Source organism: Patagioenas fasciata, chromosome Z (genome assembly GCF_037038585.1).
Source record: "Patagioenas fasciata isolate bPatFas1 chromosome Z, bPatFas1.hap1, whole genome shotgun sequence".
Classification (NCBI taxonomy): Eukaryota; Metazoa; Chordata; class Aves; order Columbiformes; family Columbidae; genus Patagioenas; species Patagioenas fasciata.
In genome coordinates, this window is record NC_092560.1 from 64777280 (window position 1) to 64798117 (window position 20838).

Consider the following 20838-nt stretch of genomic DNA (forward strand, 5'->3'; position numbering starts at 1 on the left):
TGAATGATTATGTGGTGGCAATGATGAAAGGCTCTCACTCCATCCCTTCATTCACTTCATGCTTGTCACCTCCTTGGGAATCAGCATAACATGGATAGTGACAGTGTTAGAGATAATGGTATGGAACTTTAATTAAAGTAAGGTTAGGTTGAAAAGCCACATGGTTTTTATGTCAAAATGCATGTAAATTTATGGTCAATGTTCTTGGTAGAACTTAATGCCAAGTATCATAGACTCATAAACTCATAAAATACCAGGTTGGAAGGGACCTCAAGGATCATCTCGTCCAGCCTTTCATGGCAAAATCATGGTCTAGACAAGATGGCCCAGCACCCTGTCCAGATGAATCTTAAAAGTGTCCAGTGTTGGGGGAGTAATTTTAACAGGAAATTTTATTTAATATATTGGGATTACTAGGGAATATTCAAATAATTAGTGAATATATTAAGGTTTCCAATACACAAAATACCCCATCCAAAATACCCCATCCAGCCCATTGATTCCTTCTTTTTATTACTTGTCTTACCTATAATTTACCCTAAATACATGTAAATAGAGGAAATTTGGTAATCTCGCAAAGTTGAAGGTGAAATTTAATTTTAAGATGACCTGAATATAAAAATGTTGGATATTTTAGGAAAAAACAAAACGTCATATAGTTACTTCCAAGCTTTTAAATTTAAGTTATAGATAACTGTACACATTTACATTTAGGTAAAAATGAAACTTTCATTTGAAGAAGTAAAATAATTTAAATAACTACAACTAACAGCTACAAGCACTGCACTTTAATTAAAAGCATTCAGGTTCGTGATGCTTAGTACACTAGGATCAAAGACCTTGTGATCTTTAATCCAGTTTCTCACTGAGTTTACCTAGTGACTTGTTTAATGTAAAACACTCATAATTTCAAGTCTCCTAACTACTCTATCACTGCTCCACAAATCTGTGTGAATCCAAACCTTTATGTTCCATTGGCCTTAATTCTTGCCGCTTACTTGCCAAATGGTGTGTCTTCCAAGGGATTATACAAAAATAAAGATAATTTGCTGGCATCTCTGCCATCCTGAGGGACTCCCGCAGCTCCTGCTTTGCACTTGGGCCCCTCACAGGCAGTGAAGTGTTAAACTGTTGGGAGGACCCCACTAACTGAAGGGCAGGTTGATAAGTATTTTTAAAGTGGAAGAAAATGTCCTTTTTGTACATAATCCCATATAGTGGGAGAAGTTTGGGATAAGTTTTAGGTTGGATGGGGCTTTGAGCAGCCTGGTCTAGTTGAAGGTGTCCCTGCCCATGGCAGGGGGGTTGGAATGAAATGATCTTTGAGATCCCTTCCAACTCAAACTGTTCTGTGATTCTGTGAACTATTTTAGAAGTTTGAGGTTAAATACATTTAATTTTCTTAACATTTTGACCCTTTTTCCAGGCAGATTTGTTTGCCAAATTCAGTCCATAGTTTCAAATAATTTTATTGCCCTCAAAAAAGCATTTTTGCTGAACTTATCATTCAACAATAACAACAAAAAACATTGTCCAACTCTCATATAACTAGCTGGATTTCTGCACTTCCCTAGGTCAATCATACCCTGGAAAACCTAAGATAATAAGATGTCGTTCTCTAGAAAAGGAAACCTTTTCTTGTTGGTGGAAGCCTGGCTCAGATGGAGGACTTCCTACCAATTACACCCTGTTCTACAGCAAGGACAGGTAACAAGCAGTGCATACCTTTTCCTTAAGTGATTAAGTGATGATGATGATGACAGAGTAAGGGAATGAGAATATTGATTTATAAAGGTGTTTTTATGCATCCATGTTAAACCTCAGATAGCAAACAAGAGTTACGTGAGATGAATGGCTTTCCCTTCGTGGAAGGAAGCATGAATACTACCACCCCTAAGTGTTCAGCATGTCCTTTCTGAAGCTCATCTGACCTAAGATCCCACTGGTCCAAAGATGTGCTGGAAAAGGTGTAGTTTGTCCATCCTATCAGAAGGCCCACAGCCTTTAGTGGAATAGCATGCTCCTCTGAGAAAGGGAGCATCAAAGCACCATGGGGCTGTGGGGTCAGCCCCGGAGTGGCTGGGCAGGGTCTCCATCCAGATCCCATTACACTACCCCAGCCAGGGAGCAGGACAGGCTGGGGAAAGCCCAGCCTTGGGCATCAGGCACATCTCTGGGGATGGGACAGGCTGGGCCAGGATGTCAGCCTGCCGGTGGGGGCTGGCTCAGCTGGGCCCATGGATGGGAAGGCCAGGGCTGTGGGGAGCTGGAGACCAGCCCTGCTGCAGTGGGTTGACATGGGGACCTAGGCCCCAGGCTTGCCCTCAGAGCCCTGCTGAGGAGCTTTGCCACCACCACACACAGAAAAACCCCATCTGGAGAAAATCTATAGAGAGTCACTGCTTCCGCTTCTGGATTTGTAGCCAACCTCATGGTTCCCAAAATGGAGTAAAATCAGATGTGGGTACTGCCTCTCAAAAGTTACTCTTTTGGTAAAGTCTGCAACTATCTAATCCTGTTTAAAAATAAAATGTGTATATATTTAGCAACTTTTCTTAACCTGTGTTTCTTTGTATAACTGCCCTTTCTTCTTGAAAACAAGAGATCTCATACCAGGGCCAAGTAAGCAGGGAGGCTCACAAATTAAATTTCTTTGAATAAATCCAGTGAGGTTCAGAACAGATAAGGTAAAGCCTCAGACTTCCCTGCTTCAATTAAATAAACTCCATTTGCTGTTAATTGATCAGGGATGATACAGTCTTTAATGAAGTTACCAGACTCAACAATGATCTGAGAGCTTTTATTTTATGAAAGTTCAGATGTTTAAATCTCAGAAATTTTAATGAATGTTTTAAGTCATACCTGTCACATAGGAGTGCTTCTCTGTTTCATTAAATGTTCTGAACACCAGGCACTGCCAAACACTCCAGATCTGGGCCACAGTTGCCTTTCTGAGCTTGCTGTCTCCCAGGTAGTCTCTTACTCCCATCTTTTCTTTGTGAACCAGGATAAATGTGCCTAGAAACTAAGAGACCTTGTTATTAGCAGTACATAGAGAACAGCAGTGGGACTAAATTGCATACTTGAACCACCTCTGCTGGTGCTTTGGGTTAGTGGAGTTCTTCACATCTGGGTTAGTACTTCACCTAGTTCAGCTTTAATTGAATGCAGAACAACCCCTCTCCTAAAAATGCTGAAAACTTCTATAAAGGTAATAGTTAAGAGATGGTGAATTAATAAAGTATTTTTTATTGAGACCATTTTGAAGATAATCATGTTAAAAAGCAGATAAATTAACATCATCCTGAAAAAAAAATCAATAAAACACTTCTCTGCCATAGGGCCCATCAGGTTACTTTCCAGGGGAAATATGTAAAGAACATATTTAGCAACTTCTCTTCTTTAGTGAAAGTGAATATGTTTAATTTGCCTTTTAACTAGCTTTTAAACAATTTTTTAAATTGCCTTGTGCTGTATCCAGAAAAATCTCTTTCCATTCCTTTGTCAACATGTTCCTGTGTTTAAAAAAGGAGATTAAAGTGTTCATCCTGAACAACTGCAGTAAAAATAGCAATGAAGCATTCAGGTTTCCCAGAGGTGGGATTATATATAAGTTTAAAGTTAAACATTTCAAATTTCTTTGCACAACATAGGCCATTACTAGAATAGTATCTGCTTTGCTTCATTTCCTAAACTTTTAACTTTTAAAATAATTTTATTTCAGTGAAGAAAAAATCTACGAATGTCCAGACTATGGAATGTCAGGTCCCAATTCCTGCTACTTTGATAAAAACCACACTAATCCCTGGACAACATATAATATCACTGTAATGGCAACGAATGAGATTGGAAGTAACAGCTCAGATCCTCAGTATGTGGATGTGACCTCCATAGGTAAAAAGAGAAGAATGAAATGGAAAAAAAAACTAGTTGGAGATGTATGTGGTTTTTAATCCCAAAACAAGTAGTGGTGAAAGATTTCTTTCCTCATGATGTGAAACTTGCTATGGAGGAGTGTTTGTGTTCATATGATCTAAAATATGCATCTTTAATTTATGTGAAAACTGCATTTAATTTATAAATCAAGTAACTACTTATTTTATTGTTCTTCTAACTTAAGCTGAAAAATTGGCTCCAGTTTCTAGTTATCTCCAGTTTTTCAATTAGACTTAATGACAGTTTCATAGCACTAAAGTTTCAAATCAGTTTGAGCTACTTAAATTTTCCAAATGTGAACATCTTCTGGCTGCTGGCATTGCAGACTTGGGAGGGTAAAAATAACTGAATAAGTACCCTGTGGGCTTTTTGTAGTATTTCATATACCTAACTCCGTTCTGCTTTCTGCATACACATAATCTACACATTGTGGTGATAAATATACTTAATATTTTTAACTGTGAAATATCTGACATTTTAGTTTTCCAAAAGTGGCCTAGCAAAATTATGATTTGTCTTTCCTTAGACTCACAAATTCAGAATAAAGTCTAAGATATGTTGATCCTGTGGTAAATCACTAGCCAGTTAATCATTATTAGGGATAAAAGAAAAATGCTATTGTACTATTGCCTTACAGAAATTGCTGTGAAGGAAATTATTACAGAAATTATTATGAAGCAATACAAAATTGTAAAGGAGGTGCCTTTTCTGAGAGAAAATTAAATCATTAATGGCAAACTTCTCATTTGTACAGTTCAGCCACATGCTCCTGTGAACCTCTCTCTAGAAACAAAAACATCTGCTAGCACAATGTACCTTCTGGCAAAATGGTCTCCACCTCCATTAGCTGATGTCACCTCTAATTCACGTGTATATCGCTATGAGCTACGACTAAAACCTGAGGAAAAGGAAGAATGGGAGGTAATGGAAATACCGTATAAATGCTCTTTTCAGTGAGTTCTCATGTCTGAATTTAACTGGTATTACAAAAACTTTACTTTCTGCAGGGACAGAAAAATTAATGTAACCAAATCTGATTAAAGAAAGAAATATACTGTAGTGGTTTGTAGAGACAGTGACATTCAAGGTATTTGTATAATTGTCCTAATGTCATATAGTCAAATATATATTTATATGGTCAACTGATAAAATATTTAACTGTAATTTTCATCAACGTGGCTGTTCCCAAGTCTCACAGTAAGAGACTGCTCAATTCTTACAGTTTAAACCAAATCAAGATCAAAGCAGTTTATTGATTCGTTAAGATGTAACTGAGAAGCAATCAGTTAACTATGTAATCAAGGTCAGTATCAGCAACACAACAGATAGATCACAATACTGGGCACTTAAAACGTTAATAGACACCCACAAATTTGTAAACACACTACTATAACTACTTTCAGAAATATGCTATATACAGAAATTCCCCTCTCACAGGAAGGATAGGTTACAAGCACATCCTACCATCATGGAAGTACAAACTCCCCTATTTAAACCCATTTCTGCAGGAGACATGGATGCTTTAACATAACGTGAGCCCACATACCTTCTTGCAATCTACTTAGACTGATATGAGTGAGAAAGCACCCACATGGTCATATGCAAAGGCCTAGGTGTGTGTTCCTGCCTGCTGCAGCCCATGCTGTCTGCAGTGCAGCTACTCAGCATCAAAGAGGGAGGCTGCTCTGTCTGGCCCAGGCTGAGGTCATGATGCTGGCAGAGCAGCTTCTGATTAACATCAGACTTTAGGTACCAATTAAGTTTTCAGTCTTCCCCCATTATTACAAATATTCCTGCTTTTTTAATACTGCTTTTCAGGCAGACCTGTTTTGTTTCAGATGTCTCTCAGTTATTCTCCAAATATTATTTAAGTGGGCTGAGAGTCATCATCATCATCCTCTTCAACATGATCAGCTGGAGGCAACCCCCTTCTCAGAAAGTTTGGTGTGTCCCGTGCACACGCTATTTCCATTGACATTCCCAGCTGTTGCCATTTGTCTCAGAGTGGGCCACAGTACTCCCACAGCTACAATACCAGGATAAAATACCTTTATTAAAGTCATAGTCAGATGGCCTCAGTACTACCTAAGTTGCTGGTGCCTTAATGATGGAGAAAGCTATGAGTCTTGAAATACTTCTGAAAGAGATTCAAAGGGCCTATGGAAGGCACTTAATAATCAGCACTAAAACTAGCACTAAGAAGCACTACACAGAGAGTTTATTTGTAAGTTGGACTAACTACAGTGTTCCTTGTGTTGTGGATCTGATGGAGTACTAACTTATAGGAAGTTTGCAATTAAATGTGTTCTCTAATATCAGAATCTCAGTGTCACTGAAGTGAGTTTTTCGGTTAAGTCACTACCTTTGCTTCTTTGTAATTCACATCTTATAAAATATCCAGCTGAAAATTTGCCTCTCATAGGTCAGTGACAAAAGCCTGCTCCTTTATGCTTTACTTGTTAAAATGGTCCAATTCTTTATTATTTTTCCAGTCCATTTTCTTTTCCAGACAGTATCTGTTGGAGTACAGACACAGTACAAAGTGAATAGGTTACAAGCTGGGGTGAAATACGTTGTTCAGGTCCGTTGTGTGCTAGACACTGGAGAATGGAGTGAGTGGAGCTCTGAAAGACACATTCATATCCCCAATGGTGAGTGGATGATAGCTGTTCTGTTGGTTTTAAATTCTAGCCAGTTCAGTGTCATTAAAGGTGCCTAAGTGGCAGCTTTGAAAACCCAGTTCCTCACACAAATACTTCGTACTGCTAGAGGAACAGGTTAGTGCATCTTCTGACACTTTGTGTCTCCTGTTAATCCACTCAAGATCCTCTGCTGAAACTAGCTATGACAAACAGGCTGGGATTTACTAAGAAGTCACTTCTGATACAGATGTCCCCAATAATTTATCATTCCTGTCCCTCTATTTAAAAACCATGTTGATTTCATCTGTATCTGTAGGTATGAGGTAACGGTACTTTTGTAAGAATCGTTCATTTGTTCATTAGTAACTGGACCAAAAGCATTGCCATGTCTAACAGCATTACGCTAGCAGATACTATCACATGGAAATAATTATGTGTTTTGTTGGGTTTGAGTGGACACATGAAATATGCAGACATCATCTCTTGTTGTCAGACACTTTAGCGAGGTTGTCTCAAATCTTCTGTCACTAGTTGTATTATTCATTATTTGACACGGAGATTGCTAAGTACTGTTAATAGAAAAAATATTTTTAAATGCCCCATTTTCAGATCTGCCTTACGCAATTAGAAATTTGGAAAATCAATGTCCCTACTCTAAGTAGTAGAAAATATATATTATTGATGCAATGGGACCATATTTTGCCACAAACACGTAACTGCAAAAGTTTCAATCACATCAAGTTTTTAACTAGCACCATCCTATTCAAAATTTAAGTATATTCCTCTGCCCTACTCTAAGTGCTTTGCTTGAGTCTCTGAAAACATCATCAGGAATGCGAATCATTATATTTTTATTGGCAGCAATCAGGCAAGTAGCCTGAGTACTGAACATAATGTCACTTTACAAGGAAATATGAGAGTTGCTTCTTTATATCTTTGGAGTCATCTCTATTCAGAAGAGAATTACTGACAAGGAGATAAACAAATGGGCAAACACCATGGTTCCTCATTTTTTTCCTGTAAAAGCCAAAACAAATGACAGCATATTTTTTAAACAATCAGAAGCCTCTTAAAACACATTTTTTGAAGAAAAAAAAAAAAGGTGGTTTATTTCGAAAATAGATTGGATAGCAGGGTGTATTTTAGATAATGTTCTAGAACCTGCTATGACAATATTTGAGCACCCCTTATCAGATTTGGGGGCAAAGAAAAGCCACAGTCAGGGAACTAAAACATAGTTCCTCAGAATAGCTGCAATGGGGAAGGATCTTGAATCCAGGTCAAAGTAACAGCCTGCTGCCCTAACCACTGAACCATCCTTCCTATGCTGATATGAAGCAAAATACTTTCTTTCCTCATAGGAAAAAAAATACTTTCCTGTGCTCTGCTTGACATTGCTTTATGAATTCAGAGCTGACCTAATGCATTAAACTTACTAATTGGTTCATTTCTTTATCTCTGACAGGAGAGTCACCTCCTGAAAAGCCTACAATAATAAAATGCCGTTCTCCAGAAAAGGAAACATTTACTTGTTGGTGGAAACCTGGTTCAGATGGAGGACATCCTACTAACTACACTTTGCTTTACAGCAAAGAAGGGTAATAACCTGTGTATTATTCAATATTTTATTGGAAGGACCTGGAAAATAAATCGTGATTGGTTTTGCATGTAGCAGATGTCATTTGCCATGTCATGTGGTTTTATCCAGGTGACATATTCTGGAATAGCACTAGCAGAAATGTATTTAAGGTTGAAATAGTATCTCTTTATCATGTCAGGGTTTTTTGAGGAACAGATCATGAAAGACCAAACTAGATTCTGAAAGCATATTAATCGAATATGCAGAACTCATGTAAGTGTGAAATGAACATTGGAAATACTCAGTTTTTAATAGATGGGTTAGAAGGCTTCAACCGTCACCTCTGCTGGCTCTCTGGAACCTGGAAAGGCTATGCAGTGAACAATGGCATTCAGAAAAGTAAGAGCTGCACTCTACTAGCACAATGCTGCATCTACAGCAGCCTAAATTCTTCAGGCTTTGTAGTCTTTATTTCAGAAGAAAAATGCTTACTACGGTCTCTGGAATTGTCCAATGACTCTTTAGTCTGAAAGTAGTTTTCTGATTTTCTTCACATTGCCAGGCATGAAAAATCTGATCTGACCCTAAATTATTCTGAACTACTAGTAATCAGTCAGGTGTTTTTGTCTGTGTAACCTAATCACCGTGATTCTCTCATTTCAGAGAAGAGCGAGTTTATGAATGTCCAGATTACAAAACTGCAGGCCCCAATTCATGCTACTTCGATAAAAAGCACACCTCTTTCTGGACCATATACAATATAACTGTGAAGGCAACTAATGAAATTGGAAGTAATGTCTCTGATCCTCTTTATGTGGATGTGACTTACATAGGTAAGAGATGATAGAAAGTATTTTCTGTGAAACCAAGTAATTCAAAATTATGAGTTTTGACACAAGAATTTTAATTCCAGCTCTTCTCATATATAGTATTATAGCCAAGTTAAGAACATATAAGAACAGATAAGATCTTTTCTGGTATAATAAGAAATCAGTATTCATCCCTTTACAATTTTAGTTTTGAAGAAAGCCTAAAAATGCTAAAAGCTTTGAAACAGCATTTAGATAACCATTTATTGGTTTTCCATATTCCTTTCAAGCCCTAAGAAACATCATTCAGCTAAAATCTTTTTCCATTCTACCAGCAACTGAGATAAAATTTATCTTTTAACTAATGCTTAAATTTTATTACCTGAAAGTAGTTTCCAGACCCAAGAGAAGCTGAACTACTGCTTTTTGTAGCAGTGTACTGATAATCTCTTTTCTCAGACTTTTTCTACAGAGTGACTGTGGACAAGTATTTAGATTTTTTTCTAAGGGAATGGAACGTTATCACCAATAACCATCTTGTAAGGATCTGGCTGTCAGGAGTCTGGAAACTGGAAAAGGGCTGCTGGAGAAAAGGCTTTACATTTTACCCCCATGCCCTGGCTACTTACTTGATTGCATCAGATAATAGTAAAATATGTACACATTATGCAGAAGCTCTACCTCTGAACTGAGGAAGCTGCAAGTCTGACTGTAGCAGAAACTTGTCTTCCATTTTGGTTTATTTTTGAGATACAGACAGGTCTTTAATATTACTGGTTTATTTTATTTTTAAATATCCTTAGGTATGCATGTTCTGTTTTCTTAATGTAAAAGATGTGGAGGGCACTTTTCATCAGCCACATCTGTGTTTTCAGTATTCCTAAATACATATGCCAAATTTAATAGGATTATGGTAAAACACAACTTTCGTAGCACAGCATTAAATATGCTAACTTTGAAACACAGTTGTGGGAAAAAGCAATAATAAATGGTAATGTAAGAAGAAGTACATCTGATGATAAGTGATTAAGAAAAATCTCAGCATTAACTCAACATATTTACTGTTCTTCAATTTTTTCTTGAAATCTATACATCCATGCTTACTTTATCAGGAAACTCTTGATCCCTGTATGCCAGCACCAATTCTAAATTATTAGACACAATGGAGGTGGCAACTGGCTACTCACGCTATTTTTTATTTCTTCCTAAAATGCAAGGAAAAAAATAATTTAGACTCTTATTTTCAGTTCTTTTATCTTAACAGTACAGACAGATCCTCCTGTTAATGTAACTCTGGAATTAAAAAAGACAGTCAATAGAAAACCATATCTGGTCTTGACATGGTCTCCACCCCCATTGGCTGATGTCAGATCTGGATGGCTTACACTTGATTATGAGTTGCGACTAAAGCCTGAAGAAGCAGAGGAGTGGGAGGTAAGAATGTTGCACATTTTTGCAAGATGATGTTTTCTGATCAAGTAGATTTTGTCAGCCAGGTCCAATGCCTGAATGTAATGAAGCAGGCACACTGAATAGTTCATCATTTTTTGAAAGTCCTTGTGTGATCTATGATTTCCTACTGAGAACAGTGTTATCTCAGATGCTGTTGTGTGGCAGCAGGTGATAAAGTACTTATTTTTAATTGGAGCCATTATATATTAATTGTAATGGCACTACAGTTTAAATGGTTCATTCTCATTTAGTCAGGTTTCTTTTCTGATAATTTTTTTCTCAAAAACAAGCACAGCCTAGATAACAGAAAGCTCAGTGACATGTAAAATTCGTACAAATAGCCATTTGGTGATAGTTGTCATGGCCACATAATGATAATTGTCTATAGCCAAGATCAGCAACTGAAAGACCTGGGAGGCAAATTAAAGACTCCCATTATTGGTATTTGACTGCATCCCCTTCTTGTCTGCTGCAGTACTTCGCAGCCATCTCTGTATCTCCTTCCTTCCCCCGCGACTGCACTTCCCAGCCCGATGGCCATTGCAAGATCCACTTCTTACTACCCCATGCAGTTCCATCAGCTCCACATTCCTTCTTTTCTCTCTGTGTTTTCTTTCCCCATCTCTGTTTCTTCCTCCTTCTTCTCCTCTCACCATGGCAGTTCCTACCACTCCCACAGTTCCTCCATATTTGCCATATTATCATTATGAGTGTTTTGTAGTAGTTTAATTTGCATAGTATACCAGAGCCAGATCTCATTCCCACTGAATTGTGTCAGAAAGCTGAACTATAGAAATAAAATAAATGTGCTGTTACTCAATGCCTGCATGACAATTATTGGGAAGCTATCCATATTCATTCTATATTCCCAACTTGGTTATCCAGATTTAAACCCAGCTGTAATTTTCATAGAAATATGTCTCAATTTTATATGCATTTTATGATTTTTATTTAATTTCCAGACTATTTTTGTTGGACAGCAAACACATTATAAAATGTTTAGTTTAAATCCTGGAAAGAAGTACATTGTGCAGATTCACTGCAAACCAGACCACCATGGATCATGGAGTGAATGGAGCTTAGAAAAGTATATTCAGATCCCTACTGGTGAGTGGCTCGGCCTCCCTTCAGTAATTGTGATTACATGGGAGTTCATACAGTACTTCTGTCAGCTGTTTGTAGCACCCATACAGATTGACATCCCGTGGTTTCCCTAGAACAGGCAAGAGCATCACTGCTAAGGTAACTGAATTCTCAGCATCCCTGCACCATATGCAGTTAGCTTTCCCCTGCATTACTTTTTGGAGTTAAGAAGGTGAATACATTTCTGTACTTATTTGAACTATGTCCTTTCTAGTTATCGCCTCATTTTTCCTCATGATGGTAGTTTTTAATTAAAAGAGTACTGGTAACTTCTTTAGAACTGCTACATAGACAACAAAGAGTGACTGCCTTCAGACAGTAACAGTTCTTCATTACTCTTTATCTGGAATGAACTTGAAATATACACCTCAGTTTAAAAAGTGGCATCTTACAATAGAAATCCTTAAAAATATCTAGTCCTAAATCATTTAACCCACCATTTAATTAATGATGTGTATTGACAATGAAATTATTACAGTATTGGCATAATTGGATTTGAACCCCATTGCTATAGCCGGCTGTGACAGAATTTCCCTCTTCATGCATTTTTGTATCATTTTTCAAAGTTTATTTCCTGCACAGTGTCATTAATATTTATTATCAGATATGACAATGATTTTTGAGATCCATCTATGCTGGTAAAGGCCTCTAGATTCAATACCAAATTTGACAGTTTAGACCAATTTTTTAAATTAATTTGAGACTTTTTTGCGTGTTGACTATGCATATGCTAGAAATGCATCCTTAAATAATTGTTTGTTTCCTAGACTTTAGAATAAAAGATATGGTTGTGTGGATCATCGTCGGTGTCTTGTCATCTCTTATATGTTTAGTCATGAGCTGGACAATGGTTTTGAAAGGGTACAGGTAAGTCACCAACTTCACAACTGCATGGAGTTGAAAATCTCAACAAACTTTTCAAAAACAGACTTGTAATATTGATTCAATTTCCTATAGATTTTGTGTTCTCTTATAAAGTACAAGCTACAGGTATTCACAACTGATAAGGAGGTATTCTTTTATTCAGGGATACCAGACTAAACTCTCAGTTGATAAAGACATATCTCTGTTAGATCTGACCATCTTGGTTAGCCTCATAAATATTAATCAAACATCATCTGGAGTATCCCTGTTGCTGTAGAAGACACACCTTTTGTTTTTGCCCTAATTCTCTGCAGGAAACAAGTTTATATTATGAGCTTCTGTTTCTGTCCACCTATCTGTCAATTCCCCAAATAATTTATTAGAACACTGGCTAATTTCTATCAAATCTGAAAGAGAAAGTCATCACAAACATTATCACTTTCGTACAAGTCTTTCAAAAAATACTAGGTGAGTAGAAGAAAGAGATAGAAACTGTTGATGGAAAAGCCATCAGAAGTCATTCATCATAAATCCTGTTTACTAGTAGTCAGCTAAGAGTCAAATATGTACATGCAGGCCCACTAGTGCTCCCAAACTGTGCCCCACATAGCTATTTCTTGTCCAGTGATGAAGTTACAGTGATATTAGAGAACTGGACTAGAACTACACTAGCATTGTTACACTTCTGGTTGAATAACTTCTATACTGTTCTCTTTCTTACAAATACATCTAAGGGTAACTTATGAACTCTAACTGGATTTGCAAAAAAACTGGCTCAAGGGGTAGACAGGTCTAACAGGGAGGCATCAGATACGGGAGAAGTGTTTCAAATGTCAGTCATATTCCAAGGAAACTGGAGAACAAGTAGATAGGGCACATATTTACACAATGTGTGTTTGTTCTGTTTTTCAGAATGATAGCCTTTATCCTACCACCAGTTCCGGGACCGAAGATAAAAGGCATAGATACACATCTGTTAGAGGTGCGTACCACTAGTAACAAATAATACACAATTACTTTTCCAAACTATTTACTAGCAAACACAATTACCATAATAAAGTATAAAACAGCTTCAACTAATTGACACTTTCAGACTGATTGTGTGGATGGTATGTGTGAAACAGAGATTTGCCTTGCACTAGGAGAGTGTTTGGGAACAGGCTGTGTTATCTTCCCAATAGTTCTTGTGGGAGCTGGTCTCCACAGTCTGTTGCCATGCAGAGTAGACAGTACATAGCTGCTCTATCATTCTGCTCCATTTCCTTCTTGTTAAAGCCATTGGACCTGTACCTGCCAAAAGCTCCCTAGTCATCCCATTTTAGAAATCTGAATTCTGGGATTGTGTCTCCCCACTGAGGGAACTGAAGAAATTTTCTTCCGTTCTTCCACTAATTTCTGCAGCAGTAGAAATCCGGTTTAGGTCTAGTGATATGACTATTAAAGTATTTGTATATTAAATATGTAGAATGTTTACAAGTGTTCTAATCAGACAGACCCTAAAGTCAACAGTGAAAAAATATGTCTTATTTATTATGCCATTAGACAGGAAAATCTGAAGAATTATTGAGTGCTCTCGGTTGCCATGGTTTCCCTCCAACATCAGACTGTGAAGAACTACTGATAGAATATCTGGAGGTAGAGGACAGTGAAGATCAGCAACTCATGCCAAGCCATGACAATGGTCATCCCAGTAAAAATGCAAAAATGATAGCCAAGGAAACAGACAGTGACTCAGGCCGAGGAAGCTGTGATAGCCCTTCTCTGCTTTCTGAGAAGTGCAGGGAGTCCCGTGCCATTCTATCAACGCTTCAAACCCAAGACGTAAGAGATGTTCAAGAAAATAATGGAGGAAGGCACTGGGAAACTCAGTGTATAGCCTCAGAACAGAAAATACTCCTTTTTAACAATGAGAATACAAAATCGCCCATATGGCCTGCAGCTCAGTTACCTGATAATCAGCCTCCTATGTTTGCCTACCACAGTACTGTAGATGCACATAAGATAACACTGTGTACCATAGATGTGAACATTGCACCAGTTTTGGTGGAAAATGAAGAACAGCATCAGCCACAATATCCTATCACTGAAATTGTCCACGACAACATGGAAAAGCACAGAGAGATGGAGAATTTGTATTCCAAAACTGACCAAACCACAGTGCAGGTCAAACAAAACAGACCTAATGACAAGTCACCTTTTTTGAAGCCTAAACTAATGGATTATGTAGAAGTTCACAAAGTCAGACAAGATGAGGTTCCAGCAGTATTACTGAAACATAAAGAAAATAGTGGAAAAATTGAAAAATACACTGTTCCAGGAACCAGCAAAGAATATACCAAGGTCTCAACTGTTGTGGACCATAATATTCTGTTATTAATGCCAGATTCACGCATCCAGCACATATCTGTGTCTCAAGAACCTGCAGTGGAAACGTCTCAGAACCTTCAGCAAGGTCAAGCTGAGAAAAATATGAGCTACTGTCTGACAGTTCCAAGCGAGTGCAGAAGAGAGACCAGTGCATCAGAGTACATGGACCCATCTTCCTTTATACCCGCCTTTAAATAAGTACTAGTTAGTACAGTACATGCTTAATAGTTACGTACTGTGAAACCGCACCACTTAGCAAACAGTTCCTGAAAACAGCCCAGCCTCCTGTGTGTATTATACAGAAAATAAACTGTGGGTTGAGGTAGTAATCATGGAAGCAAACAGTGGATCATTAACATGTTTCTGACACAGGGAAATGGGGAAACTGATACTATCTGCCATTAAAAGTACATTACAAACAAATTATTCAGCGCTGCAGATCCTCAATTAGTTGATTAAACCTGCAGATTCAACAAAGATTAAAATTCTTGTGGGTCAGTCAGTACACGATAGTGATCTAAGCAGTTCCTAAATCAGATAAATCACTGCACAACAGCATTCTGATCTACAATGTCTTTTTTTCTGAATATATTCTAACACTTCATATTTTTTCTCAACCCTTTAAAAAAGGAGCTCTTATATGTAACAAATCATACATAAAAGAGAATACATCCAAAACATTACAGTTAAATAATAAATTCTTCTAAATATTGTCATTTTGTTTCAGTGTGACAGAAAACCTTGCAACCCATTCATATGCTAGTCAAATCAAACCAAACACAAAAAGAATAGCAGGACAATATCTGATATACTGCCTTACTGTATATAATAAACAATTCCACTTTAGTACAAGCCCATGTGCTTAACAATGTATTTTAAAGGCTATTTTTCTATTACAAAAAAAAAAAGCAAAATAAAGTATTTTTTAATTTCCCAATGCTATTTAGCTACTTAGAAGCTTTTCTGTTCTGCTGAGACAGCAGTAGCAAGTAAAGCTACCATTTCTATACAAAGCATAAAATTAAACTTTATACTAATTAAAAAGATGAAGTAATTTTTAAACTGTATTTCTAATATATTGCAGATATATTACAATTTGAATTGTAAATTATTTATTGCACATGTTTTTTATCACCTCTAATGATAAAATGAAAATAGATTCTAGGTTTTGAGAGCAAAGCATCTTTCCCACTGAATTTCTACTCTGATGCTAGTCATGAATGGAATGGTGTTCTCCTGCATCCTTAGACTTTGCACTTTTCTCTGAGACTGGAAGGAAAGTTTGAAGTGGGATTTTTCCTAATGAACTTACCAATAATAATTATGGAATACAGCCTCCAAAGTAAAAGACACAAAGCATGAAATCTGAGTCAGAGCTCTGCTAAAATAGTGGTGAGAATGAGGAAAGGAGTCCATGTACATAGGATAGACAAATGTCCCTGGAACAGCAGTGGGAACAGTGAGGATTCCTCACATCCCATGTAACAAAAGGCAGAATCAAAATTATACTGGAATGGCTCTGAACTTACTGTGGTCCTTCCTTCTTGAAACAAAAGTTTAATTTACTCCAGGAAAGTGTGACCAAGTGATGACTGATTAAAACTGGGCCAAGTATTTAGCCAGTATTGCTAGCTTCAGGGGAAACTGGAAATGTAAGGTAAGGGAAACTGTACTCTATGCATCAAGGAAAGTGTATTACTATAGATGAGCTCTCTTCTGTTTCTGTCCTTCCTTTAAATTTCTTCAGCTTTTCATGTTTTTGTGCACTGAGCCAGCCTTCCTGCAGTATTGGGTAACCTGCTGCAGAGCCAGCCAAAAGAGACTTTCACATTTTGAGGGTCATAGAAGGCCACACCTAATTTGGCAAACAAGCTTCTCATCTTTTACCTTCATGACACAGAACCACTCAAGTACAGATCAGCCAAGCTGTCTAGCCCTTCCACTGGCAGGACTTCAGAATTTACCTAATTATCTGTGTGTCTGTAAACATATGTGTTAGTGTATACCAACATTAATTTAGGCGTCAAATTTAGAGACAGTGGCCTCTCTACAAGCAACATACTGCCCACTTCCAGAGGTTGATCAGAGCAGTCTGGATGCTCTGCTGAATGTATAGGGAGGTGTCTTAGATTCTTAGTTCAGACACTTATTTATCACTTGAAAACATTAGATGGCTACTCCAGAGAGCAGCCAAACTTATAATTTTGTTTAGTTATAGTTAACAGGATAATTTTACTGTAGCATTTGTAGTATATCTTGCAAATTTTCTGGGGATATTAAAAGTACTACAAAGAAACTTTATCAGCTCTATCAGTCAAGACTGGAATGATTTGCAGGGCAGCAATTTGTGTGTGTGCATGTACGTATGTAAGACAATAATATACTCTTTCTGACAGTGCTTCATTTACACTTCAGTTTTCTGACTGAATCTGACAGAGCTGATCCAGATCAGCCACATTCTCTTTCCTTACAGATAGCCATATCTGAGCCAAGCTGTTGTTTTTTCTCCTAATGCTGTGCATAAAGACATGCTGCTACAGGCCTTCCGTGGTGCATCTGGTGATGCAAAGAGGCTATAGAATCTTATCAAACCACAGCATAAAGATTTTCCACATGTTGTGGATTTCTTAGTGTAAACCCAGGTGACTATATGATGTTACAAACCGAAGAAAGCAGGGGATAAGGTGTCAGCAGCAGGCTGTTGCTGTCATATCGGTTACGTTGGACCAGAGGCAGACACAACTTTTAGCAGATTATTCATCCTGCCTAACTGTAGGTATCTATATGTGTACCTCCAGTAATGCACACAGAAAGAGAACTGAGTAGAACAGTTTCTATGCTTTGCCATAAATTGGTACTGAAGGTGCAAAATAACTGTAACCTAAATTAGATTGTGAGGTATAGATTCTCTCCCACCTTTGCTGATGAATATCTCAGTGTGCCAGATCATTGTGGCTTTCTGTGAAAAAGGAAGTTCAGACAGAGTAGAAAAGGTGCATTTGCCCATTGCTCTGACGTAGCTAGGCTTTTTGAGGGATTTGCTAGCTAAGTACAATTTGAACACTAATTTCATGACTATCTTATTCTGTAAGCTGAACAGATATGCAGGTTGATTATTTTTCCCTTGGATTTGTTTTTATTTTCCAAAACACCTTGTTACTCCCAAGGTGGGAGCAACACCTTCTGAAAGTGGCCTTTAACATCTGGAAGTATGTTAAGAAGAGAATAAACTAGTGTTCTGTAAAATCGGAATAACTTTCAGCTAAGTGTGTGGGCCTTTGGATGTTCAAATATTTCATTCCTTCTGTTTGCAACAATATTTTTGCTTGCAGCTCTTTAAGGTATAGCTTTTTATTAGGAAATAGATGAGATTTTGCAGCAGTTGCACAAAGTTGATTGTTGTAAAATTACAACACACCAGTGGGGATTAACAGGCTCTTAACACCTCCTTTGATATAGAGAGGGGTGCAGTATGTAACAGAAGTTACACCTAGGAAAGGGAATTGACCCTCTTAACTCTTGCACCATTAATTTCTCACTTTGCATAATTATTTGAAAATTTTGAACAATGTTTTCAATGTCAAATTTATGCACGCATCACTTAGAGTATGAATTACTTTTTAGTAGCATAAAAGCCCTAAAAGGAAGCATGAAGACTCTTCAGAAATAATTAATTTTATAAAATTAATAACATTTAAAATATACATTTTTAATTCATTACCTTAACTTTATACTTGGACTAATATTGTTAACAGTTTTTCTTCAGTATTGACAAATATGACTCATCTCAAATTTTCTAATTAGGCTTTTTTCTTTAGCAAAGACATATTTGATGTACAATTTTAGTATTTCATTGTAATATTTGTGACTTTTAAAGAAATACAATTTACTGAAGTAGGACATGTGCTCCCAAAACTCACGGTCACATAAAACACAGGCTTGTAGAATGGTCTTGATGATACTATGTAACTGAAAACATTATTCAATAAAAATTCAATAAGTTGATCTTATATAATACTAGCTAGAGGATATGTGTGTTTATGGAACAAACTGTAAAACAAATATGTAATGATAACTGATTTATGTTAAAGCAGTGAATTCTGTGGCATATCTGTTTATGTGTCTATGTTTAATGGCTCGAAATATGCAGTTGCTTTCAATGTTGTTGAAGTATTTAAAGTGTAGTAACAGCAGGTGTTCAAAATGAATAAGTAGAATTTTTTTGTGATCTCTGAAGCATTGTATACATGGGGTTCACATCATGAAGTCTATAAATGTATTTCAGAGTTTTTCATTAATTGTGAACAATTGAAGGTGTTGTGCAAGGATACCAAAGTCATCTAAGCCAGTTGTTAGATATTACTCGTCTTCTACAAAGCCATAAAGACAAATGAAATTAAAAAGTGTCGTGAGATCAAGCATTGTATTCTCAAAGAATTGCTACCTCAGATTATTTTTTGCTCCCTTTAAAAAGGCAGAAAATATTTTACTTTGTGTGTCAAATTGTGAATAATTCTATCAAGATTTTAAAAATATTATTCATAATGTTCAAATTATTTTTGTTAACTAACAGCTAGTCATGCTTGTCAGTGTAGAAACATCACTTGTGTTGCACTGGTATTACTAGGGTGGGATGTTTGAGATGTGTAACATAATTATATGTTTTTAATATGAAAAAATAAGAGAAATTTCTATCTTGTTGGGAAAGCCATACTGACCAGGTTGGCAGCCAAGCATGAGTCCTTTTCCTGAGCTGAAAAGTTTTTTGCCACTGCCTGTCAGCCGAGATTGTTAGTGCTGAATGAGCTGAGTTGACAAGAGATGCTCTGATTCTGAATCTCAGCAATGGAACTGAGCAATTATCAGTAGTTCCTATTTATTGTAGAATCCATCCCTAAATGAGTGAAAATGGAGACTAGCCCTGCTGTCAACTATCTCAAACCCTCATACTAAATACAGACTCCTGTGGGTGTGGAAAGGTGGACGGAATTAAATTAATTGGAAGAGTCTTGTGGCCCTGCCTTGAAAGCCATTTTAAAACAAATAAGGGAATTCCTTAATTTTTCCTGTGTATGTCAAGCAGGAGATTAAAGATAAATGGACTACATAAATACATAGTATATGGGGATATAAAGTGAGCTTAGTGATTGGAAAAGGGACACAGTTGCAGAATGGAAGAGGAGTACAGTCACTACAGGATGGTATATAGGTAGGTCATCAGAGAAACTGGGAGGATAAACATGCACTGAGAGGGAGGGAGAACAGAAAATGGAAGCAAAAGAATCAAATATTATAGTAGGTAGGGGGAAAAAGGGAACTAGTAGAAGAAGAGTGATGAGTTTCAGAGGAAAAAAAAAAAGGAAGATAAGAAAATACTTTTATATCAAAGTGGGGATATGCACAGCTACTTGAGATAGTCCACAAAAGTAATAAAACCTTTTTAAATGCTAAAGAGTTGGCAAAACACTGAAATCGGCTACTATGGATCTATGATTATATACGAGCAGAAAAAGTCCTATACGTGAGAAGTGGTCATTCAGTTCTATCAGTTACAGGATTTTCTTCCATGGATCTAACATTGGTCCCAGGCAAACAGAATATTTAAAGAGGTAGATCCGTCAAGTCATCTGCTGTTGTATTTTCTACATTCCTAAGGAAAAAATCCAGAGAAATGAAGTGTACCACATTGTTTTTAAAAGCAACCTTCAATTTTCAGACAGATCTACAGATGAGATGTATCTGTCTATTTACATTGCCTCACACATAAGCCTATCATTCTTAAGCATTCTTCTATTTTTTATTTATTAAAGAAAATGTAAGGACCTGGAAGCTCCAAGAGAAAAAGTACTTTGGGGATACGGCTAAATAGTCTGTTAGAATTTCTGGGGATTGTTTAGTTTGTACCTGCGACAATGTATCTGTTAACGTTTTCCTTAATCAGAAAGTCCCTGTCTTGGTGATAAATGTAGAAAATTACCAAATCAGGCTTAAAATATAGCTCTCCCATTTAAGCTAAGTTTTTAAGATAGAATAGTTTATCTCTCAG

General features: G+C 37.0%; 1 protein-coding gene and 1 long non-coding RNA gene across 17 annotated transcripts in view; one reads left to right on the forward strand and one right to left on the reverse strand.

The window, feature by feature from the left end:
- Positions 1–20181, forward strand: part of PRLR (prolactin receptor) — a 153048-nt gene extending 132867 nt beyond the window's left edge. For 15 of the 16 annotated variants that reach the window (XM_071802265.1, XM_071802269.1, XM_071802266.1 and 12 more), the window contains 11 exons: positions 1575–1707; positions 3725–3894; positions 4691–4857; positions 6446–6587; positions 8044–8176; positions 8821–8990; positions 10231–10400; positions 11381–11525; positions 12329–12428; positions 13338–13407; positions 13968–20181. In XM_071802265.1, coding sequence (XP_071658366.1) covers positions 1575–1707; positions 3725–3894; positions 4691–4857; positions 6446–6587; positions 8044–8176; positions 8821–8990; positions 10231–10400; positions 11381–11525; positions 12329–12428; positions 13338–13407; positions 13968–14990 — 2423 coding nt within the window. In that variant the 3' untranslated portion in view covers positions 14991–20181. The remainder of the gene's footprint in view (positions 1–1574; positions 1708–3724; positions 3895–4690; positions 4858–6445; positions 6588–8043; positions 8177–8820; positions 8991–10230; positions 10401–11380; positions 11526–12328; positions 12429–13337; positions 13408–13967) is intronic. The other variant, XM_071802281.1, reaches the window with a different exon arrangement.
- The window catches only part of LOC139826447 (uncharacterized), a 29548-nt gene that overhangs the window by 5100 nt on the left and 3610 nt on the right, over positions 1–20838 (reverse strand). Inside the window, exon 2 of the long non-coding RNA XR_011736518.1 lies at positions 2863–3025. This is a non-coding gene — a long non-coding RNA (uncharacterized lncRNA). The remainder of the gene's footprint in view (positions 1–2862; positions 3026–20838) is intronic.